The sequence below is a fragment of the Raphanus sativus genome, unplaced genomic scaffold (assembly GCF_000801105.2).
Source record: "Raphanus sativus cultivar WK10039 unplaced genomic scaffold, ASM80110v3 Scaffold2786, whole genome shotgun sequence".
NCBI classification, from domain to species: domain Eukaryota; kingdom Viridiplantae; phylum Streptophyta; class Magnoliopsida; order Brassicales; family Brassicaceae; genus Raphanus; species Raphanus sativus.
Window position 1 is genome coordinate 1 of NW_026618094.1, and position 13,848 is coordinate 13,848.

General features: G+C 35.0%; 1 protein-coding gene across 1 annotated transcript; it reads right to left on the reverse strand.

Annotated features, from left to right (window-relative positions):
• Nucleotides 1–3,323: 3,323 nt before the first annotated feature.
• LOC130505992 (isoamylase 3, chloroplastic-like) lies at nucleotides 3,324–13,363 on the reverse strand. Its single transcript, XM_057000593.1, has 16 exons — nucleotides 12,070–13,363; nucleotides 8,894–9,086; nucleotides 8,748–8,820; nucleotides 8,416–8,652; nucleotides 8,179–8,283; nucleotides 7,838–7,942; nucleotides 7,626–7,760; nucleotides 7,419–7,505; nucleotides 7,277–7,328; nucleotides 7,121–7,184; nucleotides 6,320–6,419; nucleotides 6,150–6,244; nucleotides 3,782–3,833; nucleotides 3,618–3,680; nucleotides 3,438–3,527; nucleotides 3,324–3,362 (listed from the first exon to the last, which is right to left on the reverse strand). Exons 1-16 carry the CDS (start codon nucleotides 13,361–13,363, stop codon nucleotides 3,324–3,326), a joined length of 2,784 nt encoding a protein of 927 aa, XP_056856573.1.
• Between the last annotated feature and the right edge of the window lie 485 nt (nucleotides 13,364–13,848).

The window sequence follows — 13,848 nt, forward strand, 5'->3', positions numbered from 1 at the left end:
GTGAGGGGCAGAGAAATAATAGCAGAAAGTAAAACACACAAGTTTATCTTTTCGAATTCACTAGAACAAGAGAGTCTTACACCAATCTTTTCTATTACAAGAATCCTTTAGGATTAGCCTCAATCCTAAGCTAAAACTCACCCTAGAGTCTAGACTTCTGTTTATCAGGATCCTCCAAACCCCGAGCTAAACTCCCCCTGAGTCTAGGCTTCAATCTTCCACTTCACGGAAGTACTTCACCAACTACGTCAGCAACTAACGCACAGCAGTGACACCAAAGGCTTGATCACACAAGCACACACCAAAACGATCTCTCAACTCTTCTTTCTTTTTAGCAGAGACACCTTTCTCCATGGAGGCACGTCCTCCTTGTATAGATAACCAGAACTTGCCCCACAAGTTCTTCCAAAAGCAACTTAAGTAACTTTCCTTTTTCTTAGGAAATAACTCTCTTGCCTTTTCCTCTCCAAGTAATATCATTTACCTTTAATGTAAACTTTCTGATAAATATATTACTTCTTCTCCAAGCTTAACAAGCCCAACCGACATCACAAAACACGAACTCCAACTCAGCCCATCTTCATGACACACACATGTACTACCTCCTGTAGTACTTCACGAACTGACCCAGCAATATACATCTTCAATCTCCCCCTTTTTGACTATGCATGTGAACTCATCACCTCTGGACATAAGACCACGTCTTCAATCTCCCCCTATGAGTCACATCATTTGTCAAAAACTAATATGAAGATCTATATCCTCCAAAGTAAGGAGGAAATCCCATTCCACCATCTCCATACTGATCATATCTCCTAGACCATGTATTCCTGAGCCCAAATCCTCCATGATTAGCTCCTTGAACTGGCTTGAAACACTCACGTCGAATATGCCCTTGAACTCCACAAGAATAACATATAGGACCATGACTCCTCATACCATAAGCACCATATGCTTGTACCATCTGATTCTTCTCCCTCAGCAACTTAAAACACCTTGGCCTAATGTGCCCAATAACACCACAGTGATGACAAACAGGCCGCCACTTTCGTTGAGATGTACTCTTCAATCCAGAAACTCTCTCTGGAGCAGTCGCCGTAGCAGTTGCCGTAGCAGTACGCGTAGCAGTCGCGTTCTTCACATTAGTTGCAGTCTTCTCTGCAGTCTTTCCATTAGATGCCTTCTCTGCAGACACCTTAACCTCTTTTGGAGCAGACGTAGCTAAATCCCCAGTTTTCCCTGCTGATACAAAAACACATTCAGCTTTAGAACATTCTCCTTGATATCCAAGGCCACATCGATCATTCTTTCCAATACTGAGCAGATGATCTAGCTGCTTCGTCCCACTATTCAACATCTTCAAACCCTTCTGAGTTTCTGCAAGTTGAGCACCAGCCAGTCGTGCTTTTTCTTCTTTCTCTGAGGCATACTTAAGTGCTTCAGCAACTTGAGCTTCTAGCTTGACCTTCTCCTTAGCAAACTCTGAATTCGCCTCAACTTGCTTCAGCCAATTCTCATACAGCATCTCATAATTCCTACCAAGATCAAAGTCTCCATCATCGTCATCACATACAGTATCATCATCACTTCTACATGAACCTCCTGACACAGACGCTGTTGCAGATCCCGTAACAGATCCCGTCGCAGATTTTGTCTCAGACCTAGAATCCAAAGTTGTGAACGCCACCATGTTCTTCAACTTCTCACCATCATCTGAATCAGTACCAGATTCATAATTGACGTCATCCTTCTTCTTTAGCTTCAGTAAATTTCCACAATCCTTGCGAACATGGCCAAATCCATTACACTCATAGCATTGTACCTTTGATGATGATCTGCCTGAATCACTTCTTCTTGCATTCCTTATCCTCTCTTCTCTTTGCTTCAGATAGCCAGCAAAGTTTCTTGACAGCAACACCATAGGATCTTCAGAAGATGAACTCTTCAAAGCAATTCCATGTGGATCTTCTTTGCTTTTCACCTTTCCACCATGTAATCTACTCAGCTCAAAAGCTTGAAGAATCCCAACAAACTCATCAAAAGGCATCTCATCCAGATTGTGAGCTTCTTCTACAGCAGAGATCTTTGACTCAAACTTGGATGGCAACGATCTCTTCAGCTTCTTCACCAGCTTCTTGTCCTTGTACTGCTTTCCAAGTGCAAAACATTCATTGGAAATATCACACAACTTAGCACTAAACTGAGCCACGGTTTCCTCTTCATCCATCCTCAGATTCTCAAAACTTGATGCTAACATATCCAGCTTGGTACGCTTCACACTTGTAGTACCTTCAAACATATTCTCCAAAGTCTTCCATGCCTTCTGAGCTGAAGCACATTGAGAAATCAACTTGAAGTAGCTCGCATCAATAGCATTGTAAATTGCAGTCTTCGCCTTAGAGTTGCAACTTGAAGCCTTCTTCTCTGCAGCAGTCCACATATCTCTTGGCTTAAGAACTTCAACTTTCTCATCATTAAGCATCACCGGAGGACTCCAACCAGCTTCAATAGAACTCCAACAATCCTCATCAAGCCCACTGATAAAAGCTTGCATACGAACCTTCCAATACCCATAATTGGATGAATCAAGACGTGGGGGTTTTGTCATAGACGTTCCCTCTTGATATGCCGCCATCACAAACTATGTTCTTCTTCCTGACGCAGTCTCTGTCACTCACCTTGATCTACTCGAAACTAAGTCGTTAACTCTATCGAGCCCCGCTCTGATACCACTTGTTAATGTAGTGAGGGCAGAGAAATAATAGCAGAAAGTAAAACACACAAGTTTATCTTTTCGAATTCACTAGAACAAGAGAGTCTTACACCAATCTTTTCTATTACAAGAATCCTTTAGGATTAGCCTCAATCCTAAGCTAAAACTCACCCTAGAGTCTAGACTTCTGTTTATCAGGATCCTCCAAACCCCGAGCTAAACTCCCCCTGAGTCTAGGCTTCAATCTTCCACTTCACGGAAGTACTTCACCAACTACGTCAGCAACTAACGCACAGCAGTGACACCAAAGGCTTGATCACACAAGCACACACCAAACGATCTCTCAACTCTTCTTTCTTTTTAGCAGAGACACCTTTCTCCATGGAGGCACGTCCTCCTTGTATAGATAACCAGAACTTGCCCCACAAGTTCTTCCAAAAGCAACTTAAGTAACTTTCCTTTTTCTCTTAGGAAATAACTCTCTTGCCTTTTCCTCTCCAAGTAATATCATTTATCTTTAATGTAAACTTTCTGATAAATATATTACTTCTTCTCCAAACTTAACAAGCCAACCGACATCACAAAACACGAACTCCAACTTAGCCCATCTTCATGACACACACATGTACCTCCTGTAGTACTTCACGAACTAACCCAGCATATACATCTTCAAAGCATAGACTCAATCTAGGCTTCAATATCATTACATGAGAAATCAAAGTACCTTAGACTCGTATGTTACAAGATCTCGTAATGTGAATCCATCATGCGCAGTTATGAAATTTACACTGTGGTAAGGCCTCCGCTGGTAAACCTATATATGAGAAATAACTGGGACTATATCAAGTAACCTGCTTGGTTTTAGCCTTGAAAAAGAAAAATTAATAACTTGACAGTATCTTACCTGGTAAATATCAGAAGATCCTGCAATCCGAGTAGCAAAACTTCCTTTCATACCATAGTCACCCTAAGAATATGGAAAATTAGAGTTTTTCTGCAGTAAGTCTACTTATATTTTTTTTTTGATCAAACATAACTTCATTAATTCAAATAACTTCATTGTTATACCTTGATAAATCTTCTAACATCATCCCTGTACACCCCATTCCAGTCAGCCCACCTGAATTTGATTAAGTAGTTACATAGAGTTGATTATCATATCACAGATGAATGAGAGGAACTACCAAGTATAGTGTTGATTGTGAAAGTGACTTAAATATCTATACACTACTAAAAAGCCAAATTTATTTAGCCGGGCGAAATTCACATTCGTTCGATATGCTTTTTAAGATAGATAAAATCTTTTAGTGAAATAAGGATGTTTTCCTTAAAAGAAAAGGAATATTAGGGTTTAAGACTTGTATTAATAGAGTCTAAGAGATTGTAAATTTTTCATTTACATAATCACAATAAAAACCTAAAACAGATATTTACCTCAATCATATTTCTATCTTTAAATTATTTATTTTAGTTAATTCACTTTTGTTCACAAACATATATTTCCTCCGTATAATTTTAGTTGTCGTTTTAGATCTGTGTAAGTTTTAGGTGTGAGTACACCTAAAACCAAGCAGGCTAAAGTGAATTAAAAACATAATAAAGAAATAAAATAACATATAAGAATAATTTTTGCATATCTTTATAGTAGGTTTTTTTATCTCTTTGGGGGGAAAAATGCCATGTAGCATTTTCTTTAACCATTAAAACATTTTCTCAATTTATATTTAATGGATTTTAATTGGTGTTAATTGTGAAAGGCATTGAATTTTTAAACTTTCTTTCATAAATGTCCACGAGTTTATAACAGTGTTTTGAATCCGATCCGGATCCGCGGTTGAACCGGTAGATTTGGTGACCCAATGTAAATCAGATTTTTTTTTGTCAGCAAAATTTAATTCATATTAATCGGATTTAGGTTTTGTAAAAAATCCAAAATTTAAGAACCAAAGAAAAAATATTTGATGGAATTGTAGTATTTTATAAAACTATTATTTTGATGTTTAAAAACATTTTAAAATATTAACTTTAGTTTTTATATATTTATTTTCATTGCTAATATATTATTATATAATAAATTTAATTCATATTAATCAGCGGTTGATCATTTGACCCAACGACCCGGTAAATCGTCTGGTTTAGTATCCGAATCAAATTTCAAAACATTGCTTCACAGGATTTCTTAGAATTTGATGTTGACGATGGAGAATAGGACCTCTACGATTCTTCTTCTTTAACACAATCGACGTAACCGTTCATGAATCCAGAAATCCCACTCATCCCACTCATCCACTCTCTCATATTGAATATTTATTTAATTCATGCTTCCTTAGCTTCATTGCCTATGTATAGACTGTGTGAGAGCTCGGGTGGAAATCCCCTTACTTTTTCCATTTCAGATCATGTCGAAGTCCCAGTTTCATTGTTCAGAGTTAAAGACAAGCCGGTATAGAGATGTTGTTAAGACTAGGATACAACAATTTTGGCAAGCCTGAAATGTTAAGAAAGAGGCAAGCTCTTGGGGTTGATATGTTGTTGCTTGATGGAAAGGTAAGAAGATTTGGTGAAATGTTTCACTCTGGTTAAAACAGAATTTGTCCATTAAATAGAGGAGTTTACCAAACATTTATATTTTTTAGCTAAAAAAATATATTTAAATTTATCAAGATTCGTTGATATTTGCAAATAAGGGTAGACAAACAAGAATTTCGTTAACAGACGGACATAATCTTCCATTATAACAAAATTAATATAGAAAATAAATTTATGTTTCTTATTTTAAAATACATATTTTTAGAGGCCTTCAAACTAAACTAACACATACAACTTGCACTTCCATATTTAAAAAATAAACGTGGTAATCTGAAAAGTATATATTAATACTCATCAATTAGTTTACCAAAAATTGATACTTCACCCTTATTTTTTTTATAAAATTTATAAAATATGAAACTTATTCTATCTTTCTATTCTTTGAACTACATATATTAGTACAAGTTTAATAGGTCATAAGTATTCTAATAATTAATAATATAAGTATGTTCTCTAAATAAAATGTCAACTTTGCTTTATTTCTAACTAAATTAACTTTGTTACGACTATCAGCTTTTTATTCTATTTTTATTAAATCAATTAGTAACAACCACTTATGTTATTTCTCTTTGAACTAAACAATTTCAAACAAAGTAATATACTACGTTCGTTAACCACTATCAAAAATATTAGAAAAATATCATTTTCTTTTAACATATTTTCATTTTCATATTTTTAACATATTTTCTTTACTAAGATCATATAATAAATTATAAATTCATGTAAGAATAAAACATACACACCCGGCTACGCGCCGGAAAACCACTAGTAAAACATAAACAAAAACTTATTTTGAAACGAAAATTTTAGTCTGAATTGAATAATATTATCTAGCTAAAACAGTTACCTATCCCAACTTGGAAACCTTCCGACATGATTTTCACAATCCCAAGGCTCTGCAATTAATTTACATCTTAACAGAACGTGATCCATGGCTATTTCCTGAATCATTAAGCAATTTCAAAACGAATATGCTTGCGACTACCATTATATCTGGATAATACACATTCAACATACCCTAATGAGTGGGGGAGCATCGAGTCGAGATCCATCTGTGTCACGGCACAACACACCAGCAAGATCAAATCGGAAACCATCCACGTGATACTCTGTGACCCTGCATTTAAGAAAAGAGAAGAAAGTTGATGATAAGCTGTTATACAACCAACAGAAGAATTAAAAGATTCATTTGTTCTTTATTATTTGGGTTTTAGTATATTTCCTATTTAATACTATAGAATAAGGCATTTTTACTACTCCCTCTGTTTTTTAAAGATAGATGTTTTAGAAAAATAAATTGTTTCACAAAGATGTATTTTTTATGTTTCCTATACAAAAATTGCAAATTTCAATAAAATTGATTGAATTTATTGAAAGACTATTGGTTAAAATGCATTGGAATTTGATAATTTCTAAAAATGATGTATAGTTAATGTGTTTTCTTAATATGTGTGAAAACATCAAAACATACATCTTTAAAAAACAGAGGGAGTATTTAGTAAATGTATGGCTTATTTTTGCCTATACAAAGGTAGCCTATGATGAATAAATAAATCATTTTCCAACAATTAATCTTTATCTCTTACAGAGTTTAGGGTTTAAGGAAGCTTAGTTAATTTCTTTCACGTTAAATCACGGTTCTGGTTATGAGGTCTAAGACAAGAGAACAAGCTCATATCAGCAGAACAGAGAGTGATAAACTATGTGAAGTAACCAGTGAAATGTCTATATTCAGGATATATTTAGTCCATTATTTACAGTGGCTAACGGTATTTAATACATAATGATGTTTGGTCCATTATGATTATTTTTCCATACCAGTGCTTTAAGCTATCTAGTATGAGCTCCCTAACAGCAGGATGGTTACAGTTCAGAGTATTGCCTGGAAACAGAAAACAAAAGAGACGTTGAAGGTATTTTATTCATTCGAAGTTACTAAAGGTCAAGCTTGTATAAGTTTCAAAATAAAATTACCACAGCCGGAATAGTTACGCAGTTGGTTGTTTGGATCAAGCATGTAATAAACCTGCATATGCATTTCACAAAGTTTAGAGTTCCGCGTCCCAAGATAATAAAAGAAAAAACTTAAACTAAGGTCACTACTCTTATGACCCACCCTATTGTCTATGCCAGGAAATGAAATGGTAAAAGGGTACTCATCATCAGCTTCATTGGTATGATTATAAACTACGTCCAAAATAATCTGGAGAAAAAAAGGAACTGTAAGTATACTTCTGAAGAATAATCAGTTCAACAAAAAATACTTCATATTTGGAAAAAAGGCCCGAAGGAAGATGGAGGCAAGACAAAGAGCGTAGCTAACCTCTATACCAGCAGAATGTAAGGCTTTGACCATTTCCTTAAACTCTTTGGAAGCTTTAATAGGGTCTCCCTCACCACTAGCATAACGGCTCATTGGAGCAAAAAAGTTAATTGTGGAGTAACCCCATGTGTTAACCTAGCAAACAAAACAAAAAAAACTCATTTTGCTTGTGAAGCATTCCTATAAAAAAAATATATTAGATTTGTGCTTACCATGTGTACTCTAGGATTAGGACGCTTCTGAAACTCCAGTTCATCAAACTCAAAGACTGGCAATAACTCCACTGCATTTATACCCAGACCCAGAAGGTGTGGTATCTTTCAATAGAAACAATAAACAAGTGATATATAAAAAAGCATTGCACGTAAACATAGCAGCAGCTGAAACGTATCCTCTATATCTGTGATAATATTTATAGGTAAATCTTCTTCTTTTTTCAAAAATGTTATGATTTAGTATTTCTTGTTACTAGCTCTTCTGCTCATCACATGTAAGCACACATGACACATGTGTGCAGGAATATATGCATATTTGGAATATAGAGCATTATTACCTTCTCAATGACACCAAGGTAACTTCCTCTTATAGATGGATCAATCCCGCTGGACACATCAGCAGTAAAAGCACGAACATTCATTTCATAAATAACAAGATCCTTCTGCAAAACAGTGACGATGATAATTAAATTTAAACACTAGCTGTAAGTAACTGTAGTCCAGACTCAGCCAAAATAGGTCATCAACAGAATCATGCAACAACTATAGCGGAAGAAGGCATAGGAAAGATTTACCTCAGGGATGATACGGCGCTTTTTGTCATCTCCCCACTTAAATGGAGAGCTCTCAAAGTCATAAGTTCCGTAGAACTGAACAAAGTTTTGGTTAATATCTCCAAAAAAGCTACGGCCTTTAACAAGCTTTGCATAAGGATCTAAAAGCAGAATGCTACTGTTAAAGCGATGCCCTTGATTCCTTTCTCTAGGACCATCAACACGGTAACCATAGAGAACATGTCTAAGTGGCAAATCCTATAAAGATGTAGAAAAGCTTTTCACATTCATCAAAATCATGAAAAGACGGGGATTCTAATTCTGGAAGGAGTTGCTTAGCGTATGATAACTACCTCAACACAAATGTGCCAAATATCTCCAGTCTTGTTTATGCTCGGAACCAAATCCAACTCTATATCGTTATCACTGGCAAAGAATACAAAGAAAATTCAAAAATCAAGAAGCTGTGACGTCGGCAAGAAACAAAAGATATGAATACCTCTGAGGAAGTGATAAGCAGAGTGTTACAGAAGTGGCGTTGTGAGAAAAGAGAGCGAAGTTGATTCCCTTCTCAACTTGGGACACACCAAGAGGAGAGATCTCACCAGAGGATACATTAGTTTCTGCCATTGGAGATGCTACAAATCGGAGACTGATATTGGGACTTTGAGAGAATCGTTCATTGAGGTTACCTACACATTTAAGAAAGGAAAATATATCCGTCAACGGAAGCGGGAGTCATTTTTTTTCTTCTTTTTTTAAACGACGTGCTAGAGTCATTCTTTCTTTCATTGTCTTTTTTTTTCGCGTACACATTTTGTAAAAGGAAAACATATTCTGTGCGAGAAACTAATCAAAAGAGGTGTGGTGTAGTGATAGCTACTTACACATTTAAGAAATGATTTGAAAGGAAACAGCTACAGATTTTGAAAGTTCACAGGAAACCAAAGTTAAAAGAGTGGCAGAGTAATTTCAACAACACGTGTATATTGTTTATCAGAAATCTTTCCACAAAATTTTTTAATCTGAATACTGGACGTTACACATAATTTGAGACGGCCAATTCCAAATGTATCCAACTATAGGTGACCGAAGATGGGCTGCATTCTTTGTTCACTCACCGAAACCCTTGAAAACCTTAAGAAAAGTTTTGAAAGATAAACAAAGATGATAAATCCTATCAGGAGCCCAGCAAAGAAACCTGAGGCAAAAGTAACATGAGATATCATTATCGACCTATAGTCAAAGCTGAAAGAATACAATAACAACATGGCCAGGCACTACAAGAATTCTTCATAATAGCTAACTACTGGTGACAGGTATCATTAATTGCCACGTCAAGACTTTAGTTCTACATAGAAATAGAACATGCTAATAGGATTTGAAAATTTTGTTCCTAGGACTTTGTTATCTCGTTGGCCACTTGCAGCACATGTTTATTTGATATGTGGATCTCGAGGATCTGATTGTATAGTATTCTTTTGAGTGTATGATCATGGTTTTAGTGAGATGTCACGAACCAATGATTGAATAAGATAAATCAATGCATCAGTGTTAAGAATATTTTACTTCTATGATAAACCGAATTAATTGAATTCCTCCTTCTCAAACTTCAAAAGTAATTTCATTTTGGATCATGTGAATGATACTTAATAAATCATTGGACGATGTACTAGCAAATAGAAACTTGTTTAAGTTTTTAAAATGTTATTATATAAAACTTGATATCTCTATTTTGTAACTAAATGATTATAATATTGTCAAAAGTTTATAAAAATAAATAGTTAATTTAAAAAAAGTTATAATTCAAATGCAAATATAATAACCTAAATATTTTGGGATACATAGTGAAATTAAATTAATAACTGAATAATAATAAAAACAAAATAAGTAAAATAAATAAATAATTATAAAGGTGTAACTGATGACCATCATATAGAAATATTATGGAATGAATGAATTGGAAAATAATAAGTAGGAATAAAATTTTGGGAATGATGAAAAAATGATAATTTTCTTATCAAAATTACCAAGGAACAAAATTGTTCTATTATTCTCTACAAAAAAGAATAAAAGGAATGAAAATGAAAAATTATTCCCATAAACTTTTTAAAGAATATTAAGGAATTTGGTGCACCCTTTCATCCTCTTGGTTACCATTCAAAGACTTTTCTGCTAATGGTTGATCCTCATTCTTCTTAATATCTTTACAATCAAAATCTTTTCAAAAAAAAAAAAATCTTTACAATCGTCCTTTTCTGTGAATTATAAAATTTAAATTATAAATTGTCTACGAAGTACCTAATCTAATTTTTTACTATCATTATGTGAATGAAATTTATAATCAAGGCATCAACTGTACCAGTGAACAAAAAAAAAGGCATCAACTGTACTAGCTGGTAGCTAGGAGATGGTCCTGGAGACGTGGTTGTTCCCTCGTACAACTAGGAGTATATCATTGATTTTTTGTTTTTATATTATCTTTCCACGTTCTCAGATCTAAAAAGTCTTTCTTATTGAAGGCGTTTAGTCTCGTGTTAGACAAAAATAAATCGAATCTAAATTTCTATTAATTAAGATTTTATACTCATACAGTTTTATGAATATTTGTATGTAGTTATAAAAAAGCTAAAACATTGATCACAAAATTTTCAAAATAAAACTTTTAACATTTTTATTGATTTATAGTCATTTTTAAAAAATTCAAAATATAACAAGCACAGAGAATCTAAAATTTTATTATATGGTTAATATAATATTTAATTTATTATAATAATAAAATAAAACAAAAATGATAGAGAATGTACAAATTATTATTAAAAAATTATGCTTTAAAGTCATTATTGTCACATATATATGTTTTGCATTAAGCGAATATATTTTATACAAAATTTAAATTTATAAAAGATGGGGTACATTTTTCCACCGCCATATAAGCTTGGTATATAGATTTAACATATGGGTAGTATATTATAGTCGTTTTCCTAGATAACAAACAATGGTATTTTTGAAAAGTTACAATTTTGAAAAACAGAAATATGCGTCTAGATAAAACAAACATAAAATAAAAGATTATCCCTACCCTAAACTCTAACAAAGACAGATAAATTCATAACGAGCTAACAAGAAACAAAAGTTCACTGTAGATTTAGATCCCTGGTCATGGTTCCTTTTATTACTCTTCTGTTTGCTGTTTCTCTCGTCTCTCTCGATCCAATAATTTTGCCGTACATTTCAAAGTACAACAATATTGATTTGAATCTTGTATGGATAATACCAATGTATCCACACAACGATTGGTACAGTTACCGCAAAATGGCCGCGGGTTAAAACTGTTGCGAACAATTTTGACCTTTTTATCATTTATTTTGATGGTGTAGTCGGGCTTCATGTATTCCTCTTTCCCCAGCAGACAAGTAACATGAAGAGTGACGTTACAAACATCACATGTATAGAACCATTCACTTGAATCTAATGTTTTTTCACATAGCTCACACCAGTATTGACCACTTGTGGTATCTTTTTCTCCGTAGCAAAGGGTCAGTGCATGCTTATCAAATTTGTAGTACGCAACCCTTGGTAACATAGAACACTTAAGACCCAAAAACCACGTGCATTCAGTACACTTTATGTAAAGCGGTGAACATTGATTGGTGTGACACCTCGTGCGCGTACCTTTGTCGAAACTTAAGAAGACGGTGTGATGAGCATGGCTGCCATGGATAAATGATTCCTTAAGAGAAGCGCACCTCACGTCTAGTTGAAACTTACAACCTTCTTGGGTGCAACGGTACATGAACCCACAGTTTCTTTGGTGACAGCCACTGCATTTGAACATGCCTTCCACAAAAACATTGAATTGGATCAAATATAGATTAGTAGGGAGTGGAAGGAGTTCTAGCGGGTGTCTGTGCAGTGGATGAGATATCTTGCGACGAAGTAGTGCGCATGCTTCGTGGAGAATGAAGTTGCATTCCGTACAACTATACAATCTATCAGAGTCCACTATTATAAGGAGGCAAGCTTGGCAGAAACTGCGTCCATCGGATACATTATTGTTTTCGCCTGAATACTCCAGTTTATGCTGATCATTACAATGTTGTATTGTCCCGTCCGCAAACATCGTGAATAGCTCGTCGACAACTCCACCTTCAGATTCTTCTTCGGCGACTCCTTCGAGTTCTTTCCCATCCCAAACATCCTTCCTCGTTGCACATTTCGAATGGACAGCATAGTTGCAACCCTCAATGCACGAGTACTGCCCGTAATTGACATTGACAGGTTTGTGGCAAACTCCGCAAGGAGAGGATTTTTCCGGGAGAAAGAGAGAGGGTTTGTGCTTGAGACGGTGATTGTGTCGGGTGAGCTTAATGAGACTGGGTAACTCCTCGATACATTTTCTATGGGCTATGTAGTTGCGTGAGAGACAAGTATAGACATGATCGCTACCTTTGTCGAGTAACAAGCCACAAGCATCACAAGGCAATGAGATACGTCTAGGAAAGAGAATGTATTCAGCCTTTTCGTGACGATGGCTCTTACTCGGGACGATCTTTTCAGGCGGTGGATTCAACGCACAAGTGGCGTTTATATTGAACTTGCAATCGTCACAATGATAGTACCTGTCTTGAAGTTGTCTCCGGCAACATTTGCATTTCCCTCGATTCTCCTCAGGGGGAGAGATAGCTTCTTCTTCGTCTGGCCATGAATCGGGTATCAAAGTCTTGGAATTTGTAGTTTTATGCTCGAGAAAGTGCAAGCGATGATAAGGGTGGTTTTCAATCTTAGGTTTAAATCTGAAACAACCAATGTGGATCTCTTTCTCGCAAGTAGAACAGTAGTAGGAATCCGAGACTGTGCTGGGCTCTTCTTTGCACACCGCGCAGGTAAAGGCTGGTGGAGATATTTTCCGGTGAACTTTGTGAGTCCTAGAATCAGAACTATGAATCAAGGGACATTTTAGTTCCATCGTTTCAGTAAAATGGAAGCAAAATGAGTGTGTTTTGAACGTTTTTAGAAAAATAGGCTTAATTAAGTTTGTTTAACCCCTAAAGATTGTACTTATGTGCAAATCTCTTGAACTTAAAAAGTCATATAACTATTTTAAAATTCAGTCAGACAGACAGACGTGGTCCCTCGTATCATCTCTGGTGTTTTATCTTAATTTTATTTAAACTAAATATAATTCACTTCTAGCACGTCTTAATTATGAAGGCGATTAATTAATTTCTCAATCAAGATACGGTAATCTTTCAGTTGAATTCGACCGTCCTAATAACTAAAGTTGTATATCTTGTATATTGATTCACGATTTTTTTTAAAAGATGTATATCTGGCCATATGCTCCTTTAGTGGTTTATTTTTCTTTTATCATACATACTTTTTTCTCTTAAAAAAACCCATTAACAATATTAGTTTTTTTTTAAATATATTTTTTACATTATCTTTATTAAA

Bases quoted from the DNA above. Each gene is read 5' to 3' on its own strand.
- LOC130505992 (XM_057000593.1), bottom strand. From the start codon at position 13,363: ATGGAACTAAAATGTCCCTTGATTCATAGTTCTGATTCTAGGACTCAC. The intron at 8,284-8,415 runs GTAAATCTTTCC...ACTGTTTTGCAG, and splicing joins AGCGCCGTATCATCCCTGAG to AAGGATCTTGTTATTTATGA. The intron at 3,528-3,617 runs GTAAGATACTGT...TCTCATATATAG, and splicing joins GATCTTCTGATATTTACCAG to GTTTACCAGCGGAGGCCTTA.